Source organism: Numenius arquata, chromosome 7 (assembly GCF_964106895.1).
Source record: "Numenius arquata chromosome 7, bNumArq3.hap1.1, whole genome shotgun sequence".
Classification (NCBI taxonomy): Eukaryota; Metazoa; Chordata; class Aves; order Charadriiformes; family Scolopacidae; genus Numenius; species Numenius arquata.
The window spans coordinates 40,462,739-40,483,308 of NC_133582.1; the positions used below are offsets into that span (position 1 = coordinate 40,462,739).

The window sequence follows — 20,570 nt, forward strand, 5'->3', positions numbered from 1 at the left end:
GTACAGCACAGGATCCAGAGGTGCCCTCGCTGTTCTTGGCCCCGGTGTTGAGGTCCCAGTGCGTGCCTGCAAGGGCTCCTGCCACAGGGACCCTACAGCTGCCTTACCCTTGTGGCACCCGGGGTTCTCAGTCTCTCCTGAAGCTGAGTCAGTCGTTGATCTACTCTGAGTAAGTGCAGAATAAATCACATTTTTACTAGTTAAACCAGACTAAAGAAATAGGGTGAAATAGGAGGGAAGTGAAAATTATTCCTTTTAGTGCTAGCCCAGTCCAAGATGAAGGCTGAGTTCTCTCTGTCCAGACATTCTAACTATGGAGCAGAAATCCCCTGGAGAGGGGTAAAAAAACCGCAAGAGAGTAATAATAATGTGTCTGGGTTTTCTTTTTGAAACAAACATCTCACAGCAGATGCCAGTGGGAAGGATTCGGTGGGGAACTCATCTAACTAAAGTGTTTGGAAATGCCTGTCAATACTGTAACTATATTGTGCAAGCTGTGCTGCACTGCACAGCAATCCAGTATGCAGCACATGCCTCCAAGGGAGGAGAGCGTGCGGCCAACATAGCAAATGACCCGTTTGGTTGCAATGCCATCTGCTGATGTACTAATTTATTGCAGAAACTAACAATTGCAGTACCTTAGTGTCTGACTGCAAATATATACAGGGCAGCCTTGTAATTCATTACGAATAAATACACCTAAAATAGCAGCTGGCTGACAAGGTTTTTTTGCTGAGGAACCAGAATATCTGGTTAGAAAAGGTGCTGGTAGATTTAGCTGGAAGGGAAGGGTCTTCTTTAACTCTTACGTCTTTATAAATCAGGACCAAAGCTCCTACATTCCTGCCTCAATTTGAAAATCATGTTTAGGCTGCTGTATTATTTGGATACTTTTGGAAAATAGACTGGATTGTTTTTTCTGCCCTGAGATCTTGTTGCTGTCCAAGTTTATAGGCAATTGGTGAAGACTCAGGGCCATGACTCCTCCATTTGGTCGGTAAATATCCCTTGTTCCAATGTGAACTGATCCAAGAACCTATCGGGGTAGCTGGCCTTACCTCTAGGACTTCCCTGCATCCATGCTCAGGGAAACTACATGTAGCACCAGCTCCCAGACAGGCTTCTCAATCCCACTCTCTTATGTTCAGTGTTTTGCTTCCTGTGCAAGTGTCCCCAACAGAAAAATGTCCTCTGTGGATCTACAGATGAGCTGTTATCTCTGTGATGAAGGGAGGCACAAGTGCAGCACAGTAACGTGTACTTCTGCTGCCTGCCACAAGTAATTGTGGCAGTGAAGTCAGCAGCACGGGCAGGCGTGGACGCAGGTTTGTAGCCCATGCTACAGCTGTAGGGCTGTTGAGTTAGTGGTGCCAGCTTGAGTTCAAGTTGATGCAACTGTGCCAACCAGGATCAGAGCTTTTGCTGTGTAACTTCACACCAAATAACTAACTTTCTAGTTTGCTCTTAGTTGCAAAAGCAACAAAATGAGGTCTTGAGTAATTTGCTTTTCAGAGAGAGTCATCAGGCTGGCCACTAATTGATTGGAGATAAACTTGTGGACAAACATTTGGTTTTGTGCTCTGGAAAAAATGGCCATGTTTATGCCAATATATACTGATTTGTTCTCATGCCAGGATATGCTTCTGTCCTATTCCTACATCAGGCTTGGCTATTGACATTCCTCTTTTGTATCATTACTGGTGTTACCAGTGATTTGAACTGCTGTCATGGATGTATATTTACACTTTCTTTCCACCCATAATTGTCTGAGTAAAACACAGTTCTATTATCTGTCCTTCCATCCCTATTTAAAACTAACTTTCAGAACAAGAAATAACCTAATCCTCTGTTTGTTTTTATTCTTATTTGGAGCTTATTAGAACACTGTCACTTCTTGATCATTTAAATCTCTCCAGTTACAAGAACTACAGAGAACTACAAAAGCAGTAGTGAAGAGTGCTAGTTCAACAGACTCTTCCAGTAGCATCATTTCATCCTGTTTGAGGATCTGAATGCAGGGGTCCAGTCAAGCTATTTTAGCTTGGCATAACTTTTCTCTCCTTGAGTCTTCTGTGACATTGAACCATCTTCAGTGAGAAGAGGTGGTACTTATAGCAGAGCAGTCCAAGAGAGAGCAGTACCCAGATAAAATGTAGGAGTAGGATGAGGATGGCCTCAAGCCAAGCTTTGGAGGCACCAAAAGCTTTGGATTTTCATGGGAATAGGCTAGTTGAGAGCTAAGTGCAGATACACTGCCACCCCTGTGGTGCAGCCTTCAGTGTAATGTTTATGAAACAGCGAGTAGGCAGGTGAGAAACTGCCATTTAAACAAAACACCAGAAAAGTTGTCAAACCTACAGATTTTTAATAATAAGAAAAAACATGTTACTTCCATTATCTTGAGCCCAGGTTATCATGGAACAGACTACTTCAGTTTTTCCTGATTTTTTTTTTTTCTTTTCCTCCTTACCATTTAGTTCTTTAAGTAATAAGGGAAAATAGATACTAGTGATTAAACTGTAGGGTATTCCTTCCTCTGGGATCTTCAGCATCTCTTATCTCTCTGTGTTTGCCATACACACAGAAGAAGAACGTACCCTGAGGGACTGTTCATGGTACTGTGAAAATAGTGACAGCCACAACAACTTGCTGCTTTCAGTACGTGACAACTTTAACACAACGATATCAGAGGATGGCAGATGTGAACTGGACCTAATATATTTTAAGAGTGGGAAGTTCAGTAGTTCTTGCTTTACAACAAAGTGAAGTGAGCCACAGCACAGTTCAGGCTGCGCATTTACGGCAGAATTGTTTATATTGTCCATATATCCTGGCAGGATATATTAACAAATTAACAGTTTTTAACATTTAAAAATTAAATTAAAAATTAACAGTTTTTAACAAATTAACATTATTTGTAACTTGAACATCAGTTAAAATGTCCAAAGATTTGAGAATGCCAACTTGGCCTGCCTAAAGAAGCTGAGCCACGTGAAAGCATACTTCTTAGTGAAACCCTGGTGTATACAGGCCATCTTTTACCAACTCTGTTATGAAGGCCAAGGCAGAGGTTTTGAGTAGTAAAAGGTTACGGTGAAAAAAGCTGATTGTTGTTTGAAAAAGCGATTCCTTTTGCCATTCAAGCTGCCTAAGCACATACTGTCATCAAAAGCAGTTATTAAATAAAAAGTACAGCAGCCAAATAGTGTCAGCCAGATGTTAAAACTTGACTCGAGCTGCTGTAGCCTTGTTTCTAGAATTACATGTGTGATTTGATATGTAAGAGTGAATTCTCCTGAAATTAGCAGGATGCTGCCAGCTTTCACAGTTTTTCTTAACATCTGGCCAAATTTAAATAAGGCTTCTGTAACTGACCCCAGTGTCTAACTCAAAACTAAAATGTATGAACTATTTATATGGTTCCAAAAGAAAGCACCTTCCCCTCAGTAGTAGTCAGGACTTATTATCAATCACAACAGTATTTTACCTCATTTTGATTTGAAATGTGACCCTCCTAGAAACAGGTAGATGTGCAGTTGTAGACTACATTGACTTCATTAGCTGCTCAGGATATTGTGTGATGTGTATGTATGTCCTAGCAAACAAAAGAACTCTGCATTAAAATCAGTTAAGTTGCACATCTATTTTTGGGGAACAGGCTGTTTGTTTGCTTCTTTTTTAATTTTTAATTTCAGCAAATTGTTACACCAGATGGCCTGTTGAGCCAACAATAGATCATCATGTCTCACCACAATGGGATCTCTTTCTGGCTAGCTTCAGTCAAAGCAGTTAGATATCAGTCCTCACCAAGCACATTCCTAACAACTTCACCTTAATTATTTCTTTCCATCTGGTCCGCGTTAGTATAAACAATTTCCTGCCTCCTTGCATAACATCAGAAATGCACATAAATAAGCAATCTAGCACTGAAACAATTCTTTTGAATACATTAAATTCCATTTCTGGATGCTAGCAGATCTCACACTTCCATGGGTAACTGAATACTCATGCTAATTACGGTAAAGAGTTTGATAATTAAGTACTTCTATTTTTAAATTATGCTCTTTGATTTTTATTTCCACAGAGGTCTCAGTCTGCATTCTCACTGACTAGTGAAGATATGCCCAGTAAAGGGCTAGACCCTGCGTCATCTGTGACTGAAGCTCTTTGGAGGCAGCAAAAAGGACAATTCAGGAAACAGAAGGAACACAAGCTTTCTGTGTTGCCCAGCTGGAAAAGCGTGGACAGGCTAAATGAAACAAGTAAATATTTCTAGTACGAATATGACTTTTTTGGAACTCACTCGCACATGGAATAAATACGACTTAAAGCAAGGACCATCTCCAGGAAATTTCTGCTGATCTCTGTACTTGCAGGGGTCGCATGTAAAGATTTCTGTTTGGTGATGCCGAGTGTCATGATTTCATTGCTTATCTTACCGTTGTATTTTTTCCAAGAAAAGATTCAAAATTTGGGCCTTTGGGGAGTTGATTTTGGATTGTTAGGGAACATTAGGCATCTAATCTGCCCCATCCCTGGAAGTGTTTAAGGCCAGGCTGGATGGGGCTTTGAGCAACCTGCTCTAGTAGGAGGTGTCCCTGCCCATGGCAGGGGGGTTGGAATTTGGTGATCTTTAAGGTCCCTTCCAACTCTAACCATTCTATGATTCTATGATAATTTGGATACATTTCAGAGCTTTTAAGACACAAGAGCCCAAGGGCCCTGCTTTGCCACCTGGTTGTCTATCCTCCAGTTGAAGGAGTTTGCGCCTGCCCGCAGACGCTCTTTAACTGTTCATGAGGTTACATGGTGAGCCAAACAGTGAAATAACTCACATATAACTCACGTTCCTTGCATGTTTATTTTCAAGCCCAATGAATTCACCAATGCGGTGTCCTGTGCAGCCCTACTAACTGCTACTTCCACACAAGTTTGAGGAAGCTGTATGAGTAGGAGCTTCAGAGACCTGCAGTTTCCCTAGATCTGTGTCCTCTGTCTTTCCATGCATTTAGGTATGGATGTGAATATGGATGATGGATGGTGAGTAGCTTCCTAAGGCAGCCCCATTCCTGAGTCAGCACCCTGGGATAGAGCACAATTCCCTGCTTACTTCAAGATGACATAAGTACAGGCTGTCATTGAAGACGGTTCCTGCTCTTGCGAGGGTCCCATTTCCACTGCTTCTCTTGTTCTGGCTGTAGTGTTTGTGAGGCCAGAAAAGTGTAGCACCAGGCAACTGCTGCACAGAAGAGTTGGTTAGTTTTCATCCCCACAGCTGCACAAGGGGAAGGGATGAACTGCAGGCCCTGGCTCCGGGTGACAGGGAACAGCAAAGCTGCTGTTGTCTTCCCGTGATGGAGTCTGCCTGTTCCTGCTTTTTCTCTTGTAACAGCTGTAGAGCCCATCTGACCTCTCTAGAAAATTGGTTCATGAAGCTAAACAAGTAGAAAACTTCTCTTTCATAGGGTGAGTTTACTGGTGCCGTAAGTCCCACAGCTGGCTCACCTGGCACTGACAAGCAGAAGCAGCCAAAGCACGTGGTTGGGTGTAGTGGGAACCAGGGATGGGGGCTGCCCATCAGTTCGATTCATTTGTCTATAATGCCAGTTGGTAACCCAGGCGGCTGAAAGTTGGACAGTGTCAATGCTCTTCCTCCCAAAAAAAAGAAAGTGATAGTAAAGGAGTAGGAAAATCTGACTTAAATAAGTATGTATTAGTCTGTGAACTGCTCATTCAACCCCCTGTCAGAAGTGGTGTTCTCCTGGGCATTTTAGTGGAAGGCCTATTTTCAGTAAAGCAGTTAATTGGGTGCTTAAATTTAAGAACCCACTTCAATCCCATTGAATTCAACTGTTGAACAATTTAGTACTTAACAATTGCTTAACCATAGCAGAATGACAAATTGACCTGGTTTCCTTTCAGGTTGCTCTACTCAAAGGATTTGTTCTTCTTTCCTCTGAGAACCACATTTGTGATGAAATTGTGGTGCCTACTGAGTCTATAGTGTGCTAATTTGTGTGAATGTGATCTCACCTATGCAGTAGTAAGCATAGAATCATAGAATAGTTTAGGTTGGAAGGTAACTTTCAAGGTCATCTAGTCTAACTACCCTGCAATGATCAGGGACATTTTCAACTAGATCAGGTCGCTCAGAGCCCCATCCAACCTGACCTCAAATGTTTCCCGGGATGGGGCATCTACCACCTCTCTGGGCATCCTGTTCCACTGTTTCAGCACCCTCATTGTAAAAAATTCTTCTTTGTATCTAGTCTAAATTTACCCTCTTTTTAGTTTAAAACCATTACCCCTTGTCCTATTGCAACAGGTCCTGCTAAAAAGTTTGTCCCCATCTTTCTTATAAGCCCCCTTTAGGTACTGAAAGGCCTCAACAAGGTCTCCCTGGAGCCTTCCCTTCTCCAGGCTGAACAGCTCCAGCTCTCTCAGTCTGTACTCACAGGAGAGGTGCTCCGGCCCTCGGATCGTTTTTGTGGCCTTTCTCTGGACCTTGCTCCAACAGGTCCATGTCTTTCCTATGCAGTTCTGCGTTAGGATACAGAAAACAAAAGGAATCTCAACCAAGAGTTTGGAGTGTTAAAATCAATGGGCTTTTTAGTCATACAGCCAAAAAGCGGTCCACAATTAGTTTTGATTACAGTTTACACTGGTTTAAATAATGACTCAAAAGCCGAATCATGCACTAGTACGTTTTTCACCTTTACCATTAGTTTCACAATAAGATTTCTTAAATCTATTTTCATTTTCACATGGATAAATTATAACATATACCCAAAGAATTGAGTGCAAAATCCATGCTTTTAAGTAAGTGACTTAGTTTTGGAAAATCAGGAAGAAGGCATTTGCCATTACTTGAAGCTGGGGGAAAACTGAGTCAACTTTCTGAATATAAAATTCTCAGTGGCTTTCCTTTCCACCTTGCTTGCTCTCTAAGATGTAATCAAACTACTATCTGGTCCTTTCTTCTAGTTAACTAAGGATGTTTGATCAATTCTTAGGTGTTGTTGCTAAACAAAATAAGGGGATATCGTTTGGGAGAGAAAAAAGTATAATGATGTGGTGCTCCACAGCATTACATGTGTGTGATGTGGTGCAGCTGAATTCAGTTCCCCTTGGAGATTTATATCTTGCAGATCTGTTTGCTTTGTTTGAAGGAACAATGTTTTCAACGAAAAGTCCTCTTTCTCTCAAAAGAATCCCACACGTAGATTAGTGAGCATAGTTGGAAAAAGCAAACAAGCAGAAGTTCCTTATGCTTGATAGCTTGTACTTTTTTTTTTTCCTCCAACATCAGCTGTTACAATAAAGAGTTTTTAGTTCTCTCTATAAACCTGACTTCAGTTATATCCTTAGCTGGTTACTGCAAATATTACTATTTTGATTTCTTTTTAAGCAGGCATTAGAATGGCTTCAGTGATGTATTTTCTCAAGTTCTCTGAATTGGCACGAAATTTAGGAAGTGAAAACAATCCAAAAGGACTCAAACAAGTAACAAATACAAAACCTGTTCCAAGTCTTGCATAGTTCCTAAGTTTAATTACCATTTAATTATTGTTTCATTTTTGTGGGGGTGTTTTGCTGGTGGTAGTGCACCACAGACTTTTTTTTTTAAACTGAGCACACCTTCTTACTGCATACTTCTGTTCTTTATGAACAATTCCAGGGAAAAAGTCATTCTCTTGAGCTCCAGGTGTTGGTAATCTTGTAGTGCAAGATGCTTGAGTATCATCTACAATACTTTCCAGATTTTACTTCTTCCATTCTTAAATAGTGATGTTCTGTTTACAGTATGAGAAAACTTTTATAGGAAGTATTTCTACAGTTTTCTGGAAATGGCAAATTTGAAGCCATGGAAGAAATTCGTAAGGCTCCAAAGTTCATTCAGTAGGCTGAGATTACTGTGTAAATCCATGGCCTGTATTTATTCAACTGCTGTGAGAGGTAGACTCATCACACATTCACATTTCCCATGAAGGGACTTTTCAAGTTTGATTGGAAACGGAATCTAAATTTAGAGGAAATACAATTTTGTGAGTTATACAGAACTTTTTGACCGTATTTGTGGCATTTATTTTTTTTCTGTCAGAGTTGTAAAACACTCTGAGAAAGTGTAAGAGTAGCAGTGCCTGGGTTAAACAAAAAGCTCATTTAGTCTAGGCTAGAACAAAAGCAAAAACAGTAACCTAGGAAAGATTAGGAGTAGGCAAGTATTTTACATGCTGCCTCTGAGTAGGCTCTGAACCTCCAAAACTTTCATCTTAATGACTACCTCAGCTCAAAGTATTTTTCTGTATTTAGTAAACCTCAGTGGATTTCTCTTCCATGTCCATAGCCATCTATCTCTGGTTTATCCCAGATTAATTTGTAGCATCCACAACACTCAGGCAAGAAGCTCTACAGGTCTGGTACCCAGAGGTTGCATCCTGCTTCTTTCTTTGCTTTGTTTTGAACCTTGATTTCACTAGTTTCACTTGATGTCCTCTAGTAGGTTGGAAGAGATTCCCCCATCTCTTTCAGCATTTATCCTCTTAGTCTTCTGTCCTCCAGATGGCAGAGCTCTGGCTCACTTAATCATTCCTTGCAAGGAAGCTGTTTCCGAAGCTGGTGCAACCTTTGTTGCTCTTCTCTGATCCTTTTTCCATCTTTCCTTTTCAAGATGGGGGACCAGAACTGCACACAGAATCAAATACATTTGCAAAACACATAGTCTGTGTACGGATGTTCCCTCATCCTTTCCTAATAATTCTTTTAGAAAAAAGCTTTGCTCCAAGTACTATCACATTTTAAGCAGTCATCATCATGACTTAAAGTGGTGGCTTCTGATTAAAAGGAGTATGGCAGCAGGGCTCACAAGGTGAGAGAATTTATGTAGCAGCAACACTTGCATTTGTTCATTAGTTTTGTAGAACCCTCTGATTTCTGGCCAGTTGACTGCAAACTGGCAAGTAAAATGAGCCTTTCACCCTGTGATCATGTAGCAATCATTGTTCTTGTTTTGTTTTCATAGATCCGCCTTCTGTTTTTCAAAGCACTGACGGAAACTGGGTAGCTTTGCAAAATGTCTCTTTGCCTCGTCCTCGAATGCTCGCCAAACCAAAGAGTCAAGTATTCGAAGCTTTGGAGAATGAATCCAGTGTTGTCTCTGCCTATGACGAGATGGGCTCAGACAGTGAGGATGACTACGACTGGAATGTGGCCTTGAACAAGCTGCGTCGGAGACCTCGGCAGTTACCAGATGATTTCTATTATACCAATTCCCAATATGGTACTGAATGGGTCTATGGCAATGATCAGTACCAGGCAGTGACTTCCCCTTCCTCTGGGTTATACACCAATACTGAGACACTGTTCTCAGATTCTGAAACATCTTCAGTAAACTCTTCCCAGGAAGCTAAAGGACCTAGCAAACTTCTCTGGTTACAAAGCAGAACTCAAAGTGATATGCCCAGAATGGAAAAAAAACATTTCCATGGAGAACTGGATGTAAATTTCAATCCACAGGCAACCAGCTTGGAGTACTCGGACAGCAGTGAGACTGAAGAAGTCCATTATGATTTAGAAAAGAGGTCAAGAAGGTGGAAGAAGAACAAAGCGATTTCTGAAGAATTATGTGAAGGAAAAAATCGCACAAAAACCAACCAGATGAATTTAAGTCAGGTAATTGTGTTTGAGTTTATTGAATGCAATCTCAAAAAGAGCTAAGCAAAACTAATTAAGCTGTCCTGGCAATAACATGTGAATTGTGAGTGTGAGGTGGAGGTCTCTTGCAAGCTTTACCCTCATCATGCCTCATAACTGAGAAGAAGCAAAGGTGAAGTGTCACATACCCCACGAACAGGCTTTGCCGCTTTCTTAAATAGGCTACTTCCATCTGATCAATGACATTGTTAATTCTGTAAAATACAGTGCTCTGAAAAAAAAAAGTCATGATTTGCCAACAGCTAACAAATGTGTACTAATCACCTGTTCCGTTGCATTGTGAGGTTTTTTTAACTCCTTTGTTCTTGGAATAAGAAATAACTCATATGCCTGGGAATCTTCTCTGTGCTGCTTGCAAATGTCCTGGTAAGGGATAAGGCTAATGAGAAGCAGACATTCAGAAAAGGCTGGTTTTGAAATATGGTCCAAGTGATGTCTGCTTTTAATTGGTCACTTGATTACGAGTTCTGGTATGTTAAGGTAAGTGTTTATAAATGGCTTCCATTTAAATAATTTGTCATTTTATTTTTAAAAAATAAAAAAGAAAACCAAAACAAACAGAAAATAACAGCTCAAACTTGGAATAACTGATCACACACCTTGAAGACAGCAGAGCACTCCACAAACATTTGTTTTAAACAACAAGTGCGGGATAACCAGAAAGCAAAGAAGTCTCTTTGGAGCTTGTCCAGGCCTGGGACTGATATTATGTAAGCGATCCGGTGGTCCCCCCAAAACTATTCTAGCAGTACAAGCACACTTCTAACTAGTCACCCAGCTGGATGAGGAGAATACCGACCCCTTGTCCGGTTGTATTTCCCACATCCCTACCCCTCTCAAATCCAAGAGCTGCATCGTTGCTGCAGCAGGGTGATGGTAAGCCTGAAGCAAGGAGCTAAGTGCTTTCTTCTCCCTATACCTCTGGCTGCAAGCAACCCAATCCAGTCTTTAAAGCCATCTGAGCAATTTTAGGATGCCTGGAATTGTTTTTCTTTGCTTATGCTAGTAGCCTATATTTCCCAGAGAAAGACATCAGTACAGCTAATCATAAATCAAGATTAGGATTCTAGGATTTCAGCAGGTTTTTGATGCTGTGTAAACTTGTTAATTCTGCATCTGTTCCACCTGCTTTTAGGAGATGGGTGTGGGTATTTTGTACTGATTCATTTATACTCGTGTCCTCATATGTTGATAATGTTACAGTTGTTGAAGAGGAGTTATGTATGATAATGTGCTGTGACAACACATCAGTGGCCATTAATGACTTCTTAGAACATCAGGCAGAATTACAGGACTTTCTAGGGACTGCACAAAGACCATATTTTGTACATAGACTTCTGCATTTCCCTCTCTGGCTCTGCTTATTTGTGCATATTCTGTGTGTCTATATTCATATCATAGCTTTCAGGTTACTATTGCTCTGCAGAGCATAGAGGAGCAGAGCTCACAGGGAAGATGTCCTGGAGATGTTCCTCCAGTAGAGAACAAAAAGGCAGGATGCTTCCAGACATACACAGTGGCATTCTTCAGCAGCTTAGAGTGTGCTTCAATGTGCAAGCTGGTGCAGAAAATGATTGTTTTTTCCCTCAGCCACAGTGGGGCAGGTGGAGGCACATTGCTTCCAGACCACACCACTTTTTTCAAAGCAGTGGAATTCTCACTAGGAAGCTTATGTATGGGTGGGTTTGCATACATTTAGTTTGTGTTTGGACACACCCACCCTGGTGGCAGATTTGACAGCTGGTACCCGCTTTCGGAGAACTGTTACTCCAGCCTCCAGTACATGAGCGCTGCTGGGAGCAGGAATGGACTGGCTACTGCAATTTATAGCAAGGATGTGTGGTTGAACAGTTCTAGAAAGCAATTAAAATGATCACGAGCATAGGAATATGATTTGAGATAGGATAATAAATTAGCCAGACATCATTTATATTGCTTAGAAAAATGAGATTTAAGGGATGTCAGGGTTTCATATAATCCCCAAAGTAATGTATTGATCTTGGTAAAATGATTGAGGATGCAGCAGAGAGAGCCCTACGTGTAAATAGTTTGTACGAAATGATAGGTGCATAGAGAACTGCAGTCAGCATAAACTTAAGGAAGCTTCATTGTGGGGTCTTAAATCAGGCAGATTTTCACATGCTGAGGTTATACAGAATTCACAGAAACTGTATAAAATGCTCTTCTAAGCCATATTACATCTAGATATCAGACACTCAACAACTGATCGTGTAAAATGCAGTGAAGAAATGTATTTTTTCCTTATTTTACTGCATTGTAATAGTAACAGAACCACAGAATGATACAGGGTTGGAAGGGACCTCTGGGGATCACCTAGTCCAACCCCCCCTGCTAAAGCAGGTCCACCCAGAGCAGGTTGCACAGGAACGGGTTTTGAATGTCTCCAGAGAAGGAGACTCCACCACCTCTCTGGGCAGCCTGTTCCAGGGCTCTGCCACCCTCAAAGTAAATAAGTTTTTCCTCATGTTGAGACAGAATTTCCTGTGTTCCAGTTTGTGCCCATTACCCCTTGTCCTGTTGCTGGGCACCATTGAAAAGAGTCTGGCCCCATCCTCTTGACACCCACTCTTTAGATATTTACAAGCATTGATGAGAACACGACAATTTGTTAACCGTTATGTTTGCCTCAGCATTGTAGAGCAGGATTTCCATTTAGCAATCTAGAAGTTGGTGTCGCGGTGTTTTTAAATCAAGATCCAGTACCTAGATTAGGATAATGCTGTGGCAGTTTTTTAAAACTGATTTTAGAGTCAACACTCAGATGCTGACTTTTGTGACAGAGGGAATTTATTGTATGAAGTCTGGAGTGACTTAAAAAGGGAAACCTGAAAACAGGTATCAAGATGTATTTGGGGAGAATATTTGCCACTTTATGATAGGTAAAAGAACAACCTGCTTCACTGGGTTGCCTGTAGAAATGCTGTAGACCTGGTCTTGAAGCAAGTATAGAGGAACGTAAAAACTGTCCTGATAAAACTGATGTCCTACTGTAATAAATTTCTGATAACCTGATTGCTTATGTAACAGGAGACTTATATTCCTGGGGAACCTAGATTGGGAAGTGTAATCATGCTTTTAATGATAATTATTTTTCAAATTGTAGCTTCTTACAAGAAATTGCCACTCAAACCACCAATTTCTGTCTGCTTTCATTATTACTAATAATATTAATAATTGGTATTATTAATATTGATATATTGGCTTTCAGTATCTTTTTGAGAGGAGGAGATGCTGCTTAGTGCAGCTACAATTCTTATATTTCTGATGGAAAGTGGAGTAGCTTAATTGCTTCAAGCAAAGGAAGTGCCCTCATTAAGAGTTTGCTTCTTTGATCAGGAGACCTTACCTGTTAATTACAGCCCTCCTGCCCTGCAGCCAGGTACATGTTGAGCGCTGTTGGGCTGCCGGTCCCCACGGGATGGCGCTTGGGATGTATTTATTGAAAACAACTGGCCTGAAATTACACAGGCTCTCCCTGAGAAACAGCCTACGAACCTCACAATTTGTGTCTTTTCCTATAAGCTGTAGTTTCTGATTTTTGGTTTCCTATATGAATGGAGCTTTCTCTCAAGTTTATAGTATAATGTGGATTTGGTTTTGGAGCCTCCTAGCCAGTACTTTGCTTGTTTGCTTAATTTTGGGGCTTTTGTTTTTGTTCGCTAGGATTACGTTGCGTATCAGCCATTTACATACAAGGATTTGCGCAGTGTGTATGAGGAAGGGACACAATGATTTATATGAACACAAAGATGTCATTAAACTTAGCAGAGAGCCAAAATTGTGAACAGTAACAGTGAGTAATGAAGTTTAAGATAGCATCTATTAAATAATAATAGTACTTTTCAATGTATCTATTATTTTTTATTGTTGCCATATCTTCTAATGCATTCTTTAATCTGTTAATCCATGAAAGAGATATCTCCTCACAAATGGTTCACTGCCACCATCTGAAAAGCTCACCACACAAGCCAAGCAGCCTACCAGAACCCACAAAGTATAACATTATAGGATCATGGAATCACGGAATTGTCAGAGTTGGAAGGGACCTCTAGAGATCTAGTCCAACTCCCCTGCTAAAGCAGGGTTGTCCCGAGCACATCACTCGGGACTGCATCCAGGTGGGTCTTGAAAATCTCCAGAGAAGGGGACTCCACAACCTCCCTGGGCAGCCTGTTCCAGGGCTCTGTCACCCTCACTGGAAAGAAGTTCTTCCTCAGATTTGAATGGAACTTCCTATGTTCCAGCTTGTGCCCATTGCCCCTCGTCCTGTCACTGGGAACCACTGAAAAGAGTCCGGCTCCATCATCCTTCAGCCCACCCTTTAGGTACTTGAAAGCATTAATAAGGTCTCCCCTCAGCCTTCTCTTCTCCAGGCTAAAGAGTCCTAGCTCTCTCAGCCTTTCCTCATAAGGGAGATGTTCTAATCCCTTAATCATCTTTGTTGCCCTATGCTGGACTCTCTCCAGTAGTTCCCTGTCTCTCTTGAACTGGGGAGCCCAGAACTGGATGCAGTATTCAAGTTGTGGCCTCACTGGGGGAGAATGACCTCCCTTGACCTACTGGCCACACTCTTCCCTATGCAGCCCAGGATTCCATTGGTCCTCTTGGCAACAATGGCACATTGCTGGCTTATGGAAAGTTTGCTATCCACCAGGACTCCCAGATCCTTCTCCTCAGTAGTGCTTTCCAGAAAATCCACCCCTAACCTATACTGGTGCCTGGGGTTCTTCTTCCCCAGGTGCAGGACCCTACAGTTGCCCTTGTTGAACCAAATAGGATATCGTTATCTCTGTCTGTAAGTAGGAACTAACAGCTCTTGCAAATGTAAATGCTCCACCTGTTCATTGTAAGGATGTTGAAAGGCAGAGAGGTGGATAATAGACATACCTGAATCCAGCTATAATAAAATCGATACCCTTAAGGTGAGTTCTCCCCTGAGAAGGGATGTATATTCATAACTCAAATTTAGCTAATGCGGAATAAAACCCTAGGGATGCCGAGGCAGCTCATGTTTGCAAATGTAGCAAAACCCCCAAAGAAATGTAGCAAAAATTTTACCAATATGTGAGTATTTTTCATTAGTAGATTGTGGGGTGGGGGTTGTAATGAGTGACATGCAGGGTATGTCTGAAAAAAAAAATCTCGTTAGTACTTAAGGAAGTACGATTATGATAAATACAGATTTTTAATTAAACAGGTGAAATAACACTGGTCTCCTAAATATATTTAGAAGCATGTCATAACATTATAAAACTAAAGTGGAAACACACTGACTTGAAATCTGGTTCTCGATCTTACTCAGAGCTTGGAAGTTCATTTGGCAGAAAAGGCTTTTTATTCTGAAAAAAAAGGTGATGGTTTGGGAAAAGAATAAATTCCAGCATAAACCTGTGGTTCCCCTTCTATTATAGCTGATCTTGTACTTTCAAATCCTGACTTTCTAAAAGGGCCTTCTGCATCCTGAAGGTGAGCTATAAAGCAATAATTTAGTTGTGTAATTGATTCACAGGTAACTGAAGAAAAAAATTGTCCAGAAAGCTGTGAAAGTGCTAAATACTACCTCGCGTGTTTTACTGTATGAGAGATGAGGACTGTCGTTATGGACATGATATGTCAATCCATTAAGAGCAGTTTGGTGGGTGGGGTTTGTAAGAGAGTTGTCAGAGTTAACATTTCCCATGAGTACTGGAGGTAACTGGTCCATCCGTAAATACTGCTGCTGTGGCTGCAAAGAGAGTGGCTGTGAAAAGCAAATCTCCTGTTTATGTATTTCCAAATGAATGTAGAGGGAACACAGCTTTTAGTCTCTCCAGCAGTGTCTGGTCCTGTCAGGGTAGGAGACCATAAGGCAAATAGGAATAATTTCCTATCTGAGAATTGCTCCAAATCCTCCTCTTAGACCTGCTGCAATGTACCTACCGGTCCCAGGCTGTGTTCTTCATAGCCTTGATCGTGCTCCGTTTCAAAGAATTCACCACTTTTAAAACCACCGAATTCCACCTTACTTTATGCACTTGACTGAAGCACTACACAAAGTGTCTAATTATTCTAAGCTCTCTCTTAGCAGTCGGTGGGGAGAGAAGAGCATTTCCAGAGGGTTGTTAATGCTATAGGTGGAGTAGGTTGCTCTGGGAAATGCCTGTCTCTCCATGGACTGTAGTGGAAACCAGGGGAAATTGGGTCCTAATCAGACAGCTCAGATCTAGAAAGTAAATTAGTATGTATCTGGACATTAGCTTTTGGCATAACCATCAGATAGTTTCAGATTTCCTACAAGGACTGACCAAAAAAAAAAAAAAAGCCCCCTTTCCACATTAAATATTGGGCAGGCACCCTGCTAATCAGACTTGCAAAAGGATTTTTTCTTCTGCTGAGCCTCCAAAGTAAAGAACTTGTCATGGTCAAGTCTGTAACACCCACTGTACTTAACTGAGCCTCTGAGTACTTCCCACCTTTAAGGATCCAAGAGTAAGAAAAGAAGGTGCTCCTAAAGGTTGAACTTGTTCCAAGGAGGTTGGCGTTTGGAAAATAATCATCGCTGTAGAGGATCCAGCTATGTAAATAATCACTGGGAAAGCTGAAAATCTTAAGCACCATCATGTAATAAAAGAGAGATTTTTCAAAACTTGTTTCCAGTAGTCTTTAAGAAAAAACACAGATAATGCTCAAGACCAGCAGTCAGGGAACTCAATGCAGCGTTCAACTGAAAGCTGGACACAACTGCCAGGTCACAAGTCGTTTCATTCCTGCACTTCACTTGATCTGCACCATGCCTGAGAGTGATGCCCGTGCAGTGCTGGGAACGGGAAATGCCATTTAGGCTTTTATTTCAGTAGTTGCACACAGATACATAATGATTTTGATAGTTCCTTTTTACATAATCTAAAAGTCAGCAGGAACGATAAATATAATCCAACAGCTGTGAGTTCACTGGCATTCCTCTGTGAAGATATGGTATTTTTGTATCAGCATGCTTAGTGTCCTTTCTTCCTAGCTTCGCTGCAGGGTGATCATACCTATGCTTTTCTGGGAAGCTATTTGTTTTCCTTGCTGTACTTATACAGTAATTACAGTGTTCTTCTAATTTCTTTGTAGGATTTCGATGATTTATCAGAAACAGATATAAGCAGTGAGGATCAGCATCATAACATCAAGCCTGACCTTATGGAAGAGGAGCTTAAATCCAGGTTATTTCAGCTTGCTGCTAAAATGAGTGACAAAGAAACATCTTCTGGTGAAGAACAAGAGTCAGAACCTAGAACAGACCCTGAAAACCAAAAGGAGAGTTTGTCCTCAGAGGAAAATGGCAGAAGTATTCAGGAGGAGTTAAAGAAGGTAAGCCGTCCTTGTAGACCAGTGAGACTAATACTGTAAAAGTTAGAATCCAGAAAGTTTTGGTTAGAAAATTAAACATTAAAAAAAAAAAAAAAAAGCTGAGGTCCTTTATACTGGGTCTGTGCACACTTGTGCTTGTAAAACTTCAATTAAGGTGTGCGTTCCTTCCTGTGAGCCTACTGCATCATTTCAAAGCAGTGAATTTAGCTTGTGTAATAAACCTTTGCCTGATATTAATGGAACTATATCGGTTTATACTGACTGAGAATTGGCTTATATGTTTTTATTTAAAAACATACCTAGCTTTCCTTTTTTCCTCCTTGCTAGCCATCTGGTTTAAGTTTTTTATTTTCAGTCCTTTTATTTGCTCCCCTGTTTTTAGTATCATGTAGTTCATTGTGATGTCACAGATTCTTCTTTTGCCTCTCTATTGGAATATTTGGTGCTTCTTCAAAGCTTTCCAGCCCTGTTACTCTGTCAGCTAATATGCCTCTGTGAGAAGTAACATATTCTAGTGAAACTGAAATCCAGTGTCAGTTCTGATAATGAGATCTTCTGTTTGTGCCATTTCACCCTTACAATGAGATGTCTGATTTCAGCGCCGCTCCACAGCACTTACCACCTGCCCTCTTCCCTTTCTACCCCTGAATTTCTCTTCAGATCATGTTATGTGCTTGAATTTTGGTGCTGTAGAAGCCCAGCACTGCCCCTTGCCAGTCACTCTTGTCCTTTAGATCTACTTGGACTCGCTCTTATTTGCTCTGTGTCTTGACTTGCCTCTTGGGGTGTTCTCTGCACAGCAGCTCGGCTTTTACAGGGGATGTGGACAACTCTCTACAGGAAATCTATTCTTCATCATTTGAAAGGTGTTTTGTTCAAAAGGTATTTAGAACTAATACACCAGGAGGTGGAAGGAAGATCAAGTGACTCAGGTGGATGCTGTTCAAGTGTGCAGGAATGGTGTCAGGAAAGCCAATGCCCACCTGGAGTTGAATCTGGTGAGGGACATGAAGGGAAATAAGGCTTCTACAGTGATATCAGCAGCAAAATGCAGATGAGGGAAAGGGGGGCTCACTACTGCAGTGACCTGGTGATACAGGACATGGAAAAGGCTAAGTTACACAACATTGTTTTCCCCTCAGTTTATGGGTGAGATTTGCCCTCAAGAATCCCAGGCCCCTGAGACCTGTGGAAAAGTCTGGAGCAGTGAAGACTTACCCTTGGTAGAGGAGGATCAGATTAGCAAACATTTCAACAAATGGGACATACACACGTACATGGCACACAATGGGGATGCACTCACAGGAGCTCAGGGAGCTAGCCCACGTCATGGTGAGGCCACTTTTGTTCATCTTTGAAAGATCATGATGGTCTGGGACATTCAGGGCACTGAATGTTGTTTATTTTGACTTTAGCAAGTCTTTCAGCACTGTCTCACGTAACATCCTCACAGACAAATTAAGCAAGGACTGGATAAGTAGACAGTGAGGTGGACTAAAAATTGCCTGAAGCTGGGCCAGAAAAGTTGTGATCAGATGCTCGAAATCCAGCTGGAGCCCAGTCCCCAGTGGTGTACTTCAGTGGTCAGTTCTGGGACCAGTACTGTTTAACATCTTCATAATTGACAGAGACAATGAGACAGAGTGTACCCCAAATTTAGAGGAACAGTTGATACATGAGGTGGTTCAGCTGTCATTCAGAGGACTTTGATAGGCTGGATAAATGAGCCAACAGAACCTCATGAAGTTCAACAAAGGGAATACAAGGTCCTGCACCAGGGAAACAATTATGCCATGCACCAATACAGGCTGAAGGCCATCTGGCTGGGAAACAGCTTGACAGAAAAGGGCATAGGGGTCCTGGTGGACACAAAGTTGAACATAAGCCAGCAATGTGCACTTGCAGAAAAGAAGGCCACCAGCATCCAATGGACCAAGGGAGGTGATTGTTCCCCTCTTTTCAATACTGGTGAGGCCAGCTCTGGAGTGTGATGTCCTTGTTCTGGGCTCCACAGTACAAGGGACACATGGACATACTGGAGTGTGTCCAGTGAAGGGCCACAGAGATGGTTGAAAGACTGGGGCATCTGTCATATGAGGAGAGGCTGGGAGAGCTGGAATTGTCTAGCCTAGAGAAGAGAAGGTTCAGGGATGATCTCTTCAATGTGTATAAATACCTGGGGCTGGAGGGAGGTTGAAAATAAAGAAGTGGGAATCAGACTCTTCTCACTAGTGTCCAGTGACAGGACAAGAAGCAGTGGGCACAAACTGAAATACAAGAAACTCCATCTAAACATAAAAAGCTTTTTCAGTGTGAGAATGGTCAAATGCTGGCATAGGTTTCCCAGAGAGATTGTAGTGTCTGTGTTCTTGGAAATAATCAAACTTGACTGGACGCAGCCCTGGGCAACCTAATCAAGTTGACCCTGCTTTGAGCAGAAGGGTTTATCTAGGCGATCTCCAGAGGTTCTTTCCAAACTTACCTCAGAATCAGAGAGTCGCAGAATACTTATTTAGCTACGGACTACACAGCAGTGTAAGTACTTTTAACATCATATATGCAAATACCTCCTTGATGTACACACAACCTTTCTAAGGAAATCAAATAAAACCTTTATCACCGGTGCTTGTTAGCACTGTTCAGTTTAGCTTGTCCTTGGTTTTCAAAGACAAACCACCAATATCAAATTATTCAACAGGATATATATGCTAGCTAGAGTATAACATGATGCAATTAAAGTCCAGAATTAAAGGCTGTAAATAGAACTTTCTGAAATGCTCCTATATGGTGAACTGAGCACAGAAAATGGCAGATGTATGTTTTGTGGTGTACTTACTCATCTTCATGCATCTACAAAGTAATATTAGTTGGCTTGTCCTCTAATTTTATTATTTAACATTTGTATGTCAGGTATTTAAAATAATGCAAAGATTAATTTTTTTTTTCTCAGTAAAATTTTGATAAGTTTAAAAAAATAAGAGACATACCATGTTCAGCAAAAAGTGAATGCTTGATGTTCCTAGTTCTTTATTGGCTTTGGGTGAAAAGAAAGTCTTAGTCATTCATGCTCGCAGTATATATTCTTTCTGTCTATAGTAAAGAAACAAAAATATCCCAGTACTATTCATGGCCATGACTTCAGCGGAATTGATAGCGGAAATTGCTCCAGCTGTAGAGAAACAAGCATCCTGCTTTCATTCTTATTCTTAACCGTTGGCCTTAAAGGTGATTTAAAATCTTCTGACGCGTGCCTTCTCTCTGGAAAGGTGGCTGACCAATATCTTACAATGAAATACTGAAGATGGCAGTGTATAACACCAGTTGTGGCTATGGCAACCTAAAATACTTAAACCTAGCTAAATTGATAAAACATGCAATAACCTTAAGATGAGTAGATCGCATGTCTCAATGGAGACAAGCATAGAAAACTTCGTTTCAGGGAACTAGTAATTTTATATGCCTTGAAAGCCAGATGTCCCAATATGCTGTCTCTTTAAGAA

At 41.2% G+C, this 20,570-nt stretch overlaps 1 protein-coding gene across 2 annotated transcripts in view; it reads left to right on the plus strand.

Annotated features, from left to right (window-relative positions):
- Window positions 1–20,570, plus strand: part of MYRIP (myosin VIIA and Rab interacting protein) — a 210,886-nt gene that overhangs the window by 170,897 nt on the left and 19,419 nt on the right. For both annotated transcript variants that reach the window (XM_074150377.1, XM_074150378.1), the window contains exons 8-10: window positions 4,085–4,262; window positions 9,023–9,672; window positions 16,831–17,070. In XM_074150377.1, coding sequence (XP_074006478.1) covers window positions 4,085–4,262; window positions 9,023–9,672; window positions 16,831–17,070 — 1,068 coding nt within the window. The remainder of the gene's footprint in view (window positions 1–4,084; window positions 4,263–9,022; window positions 9,673–16,830; window positions 17,071–20,570) is intronic.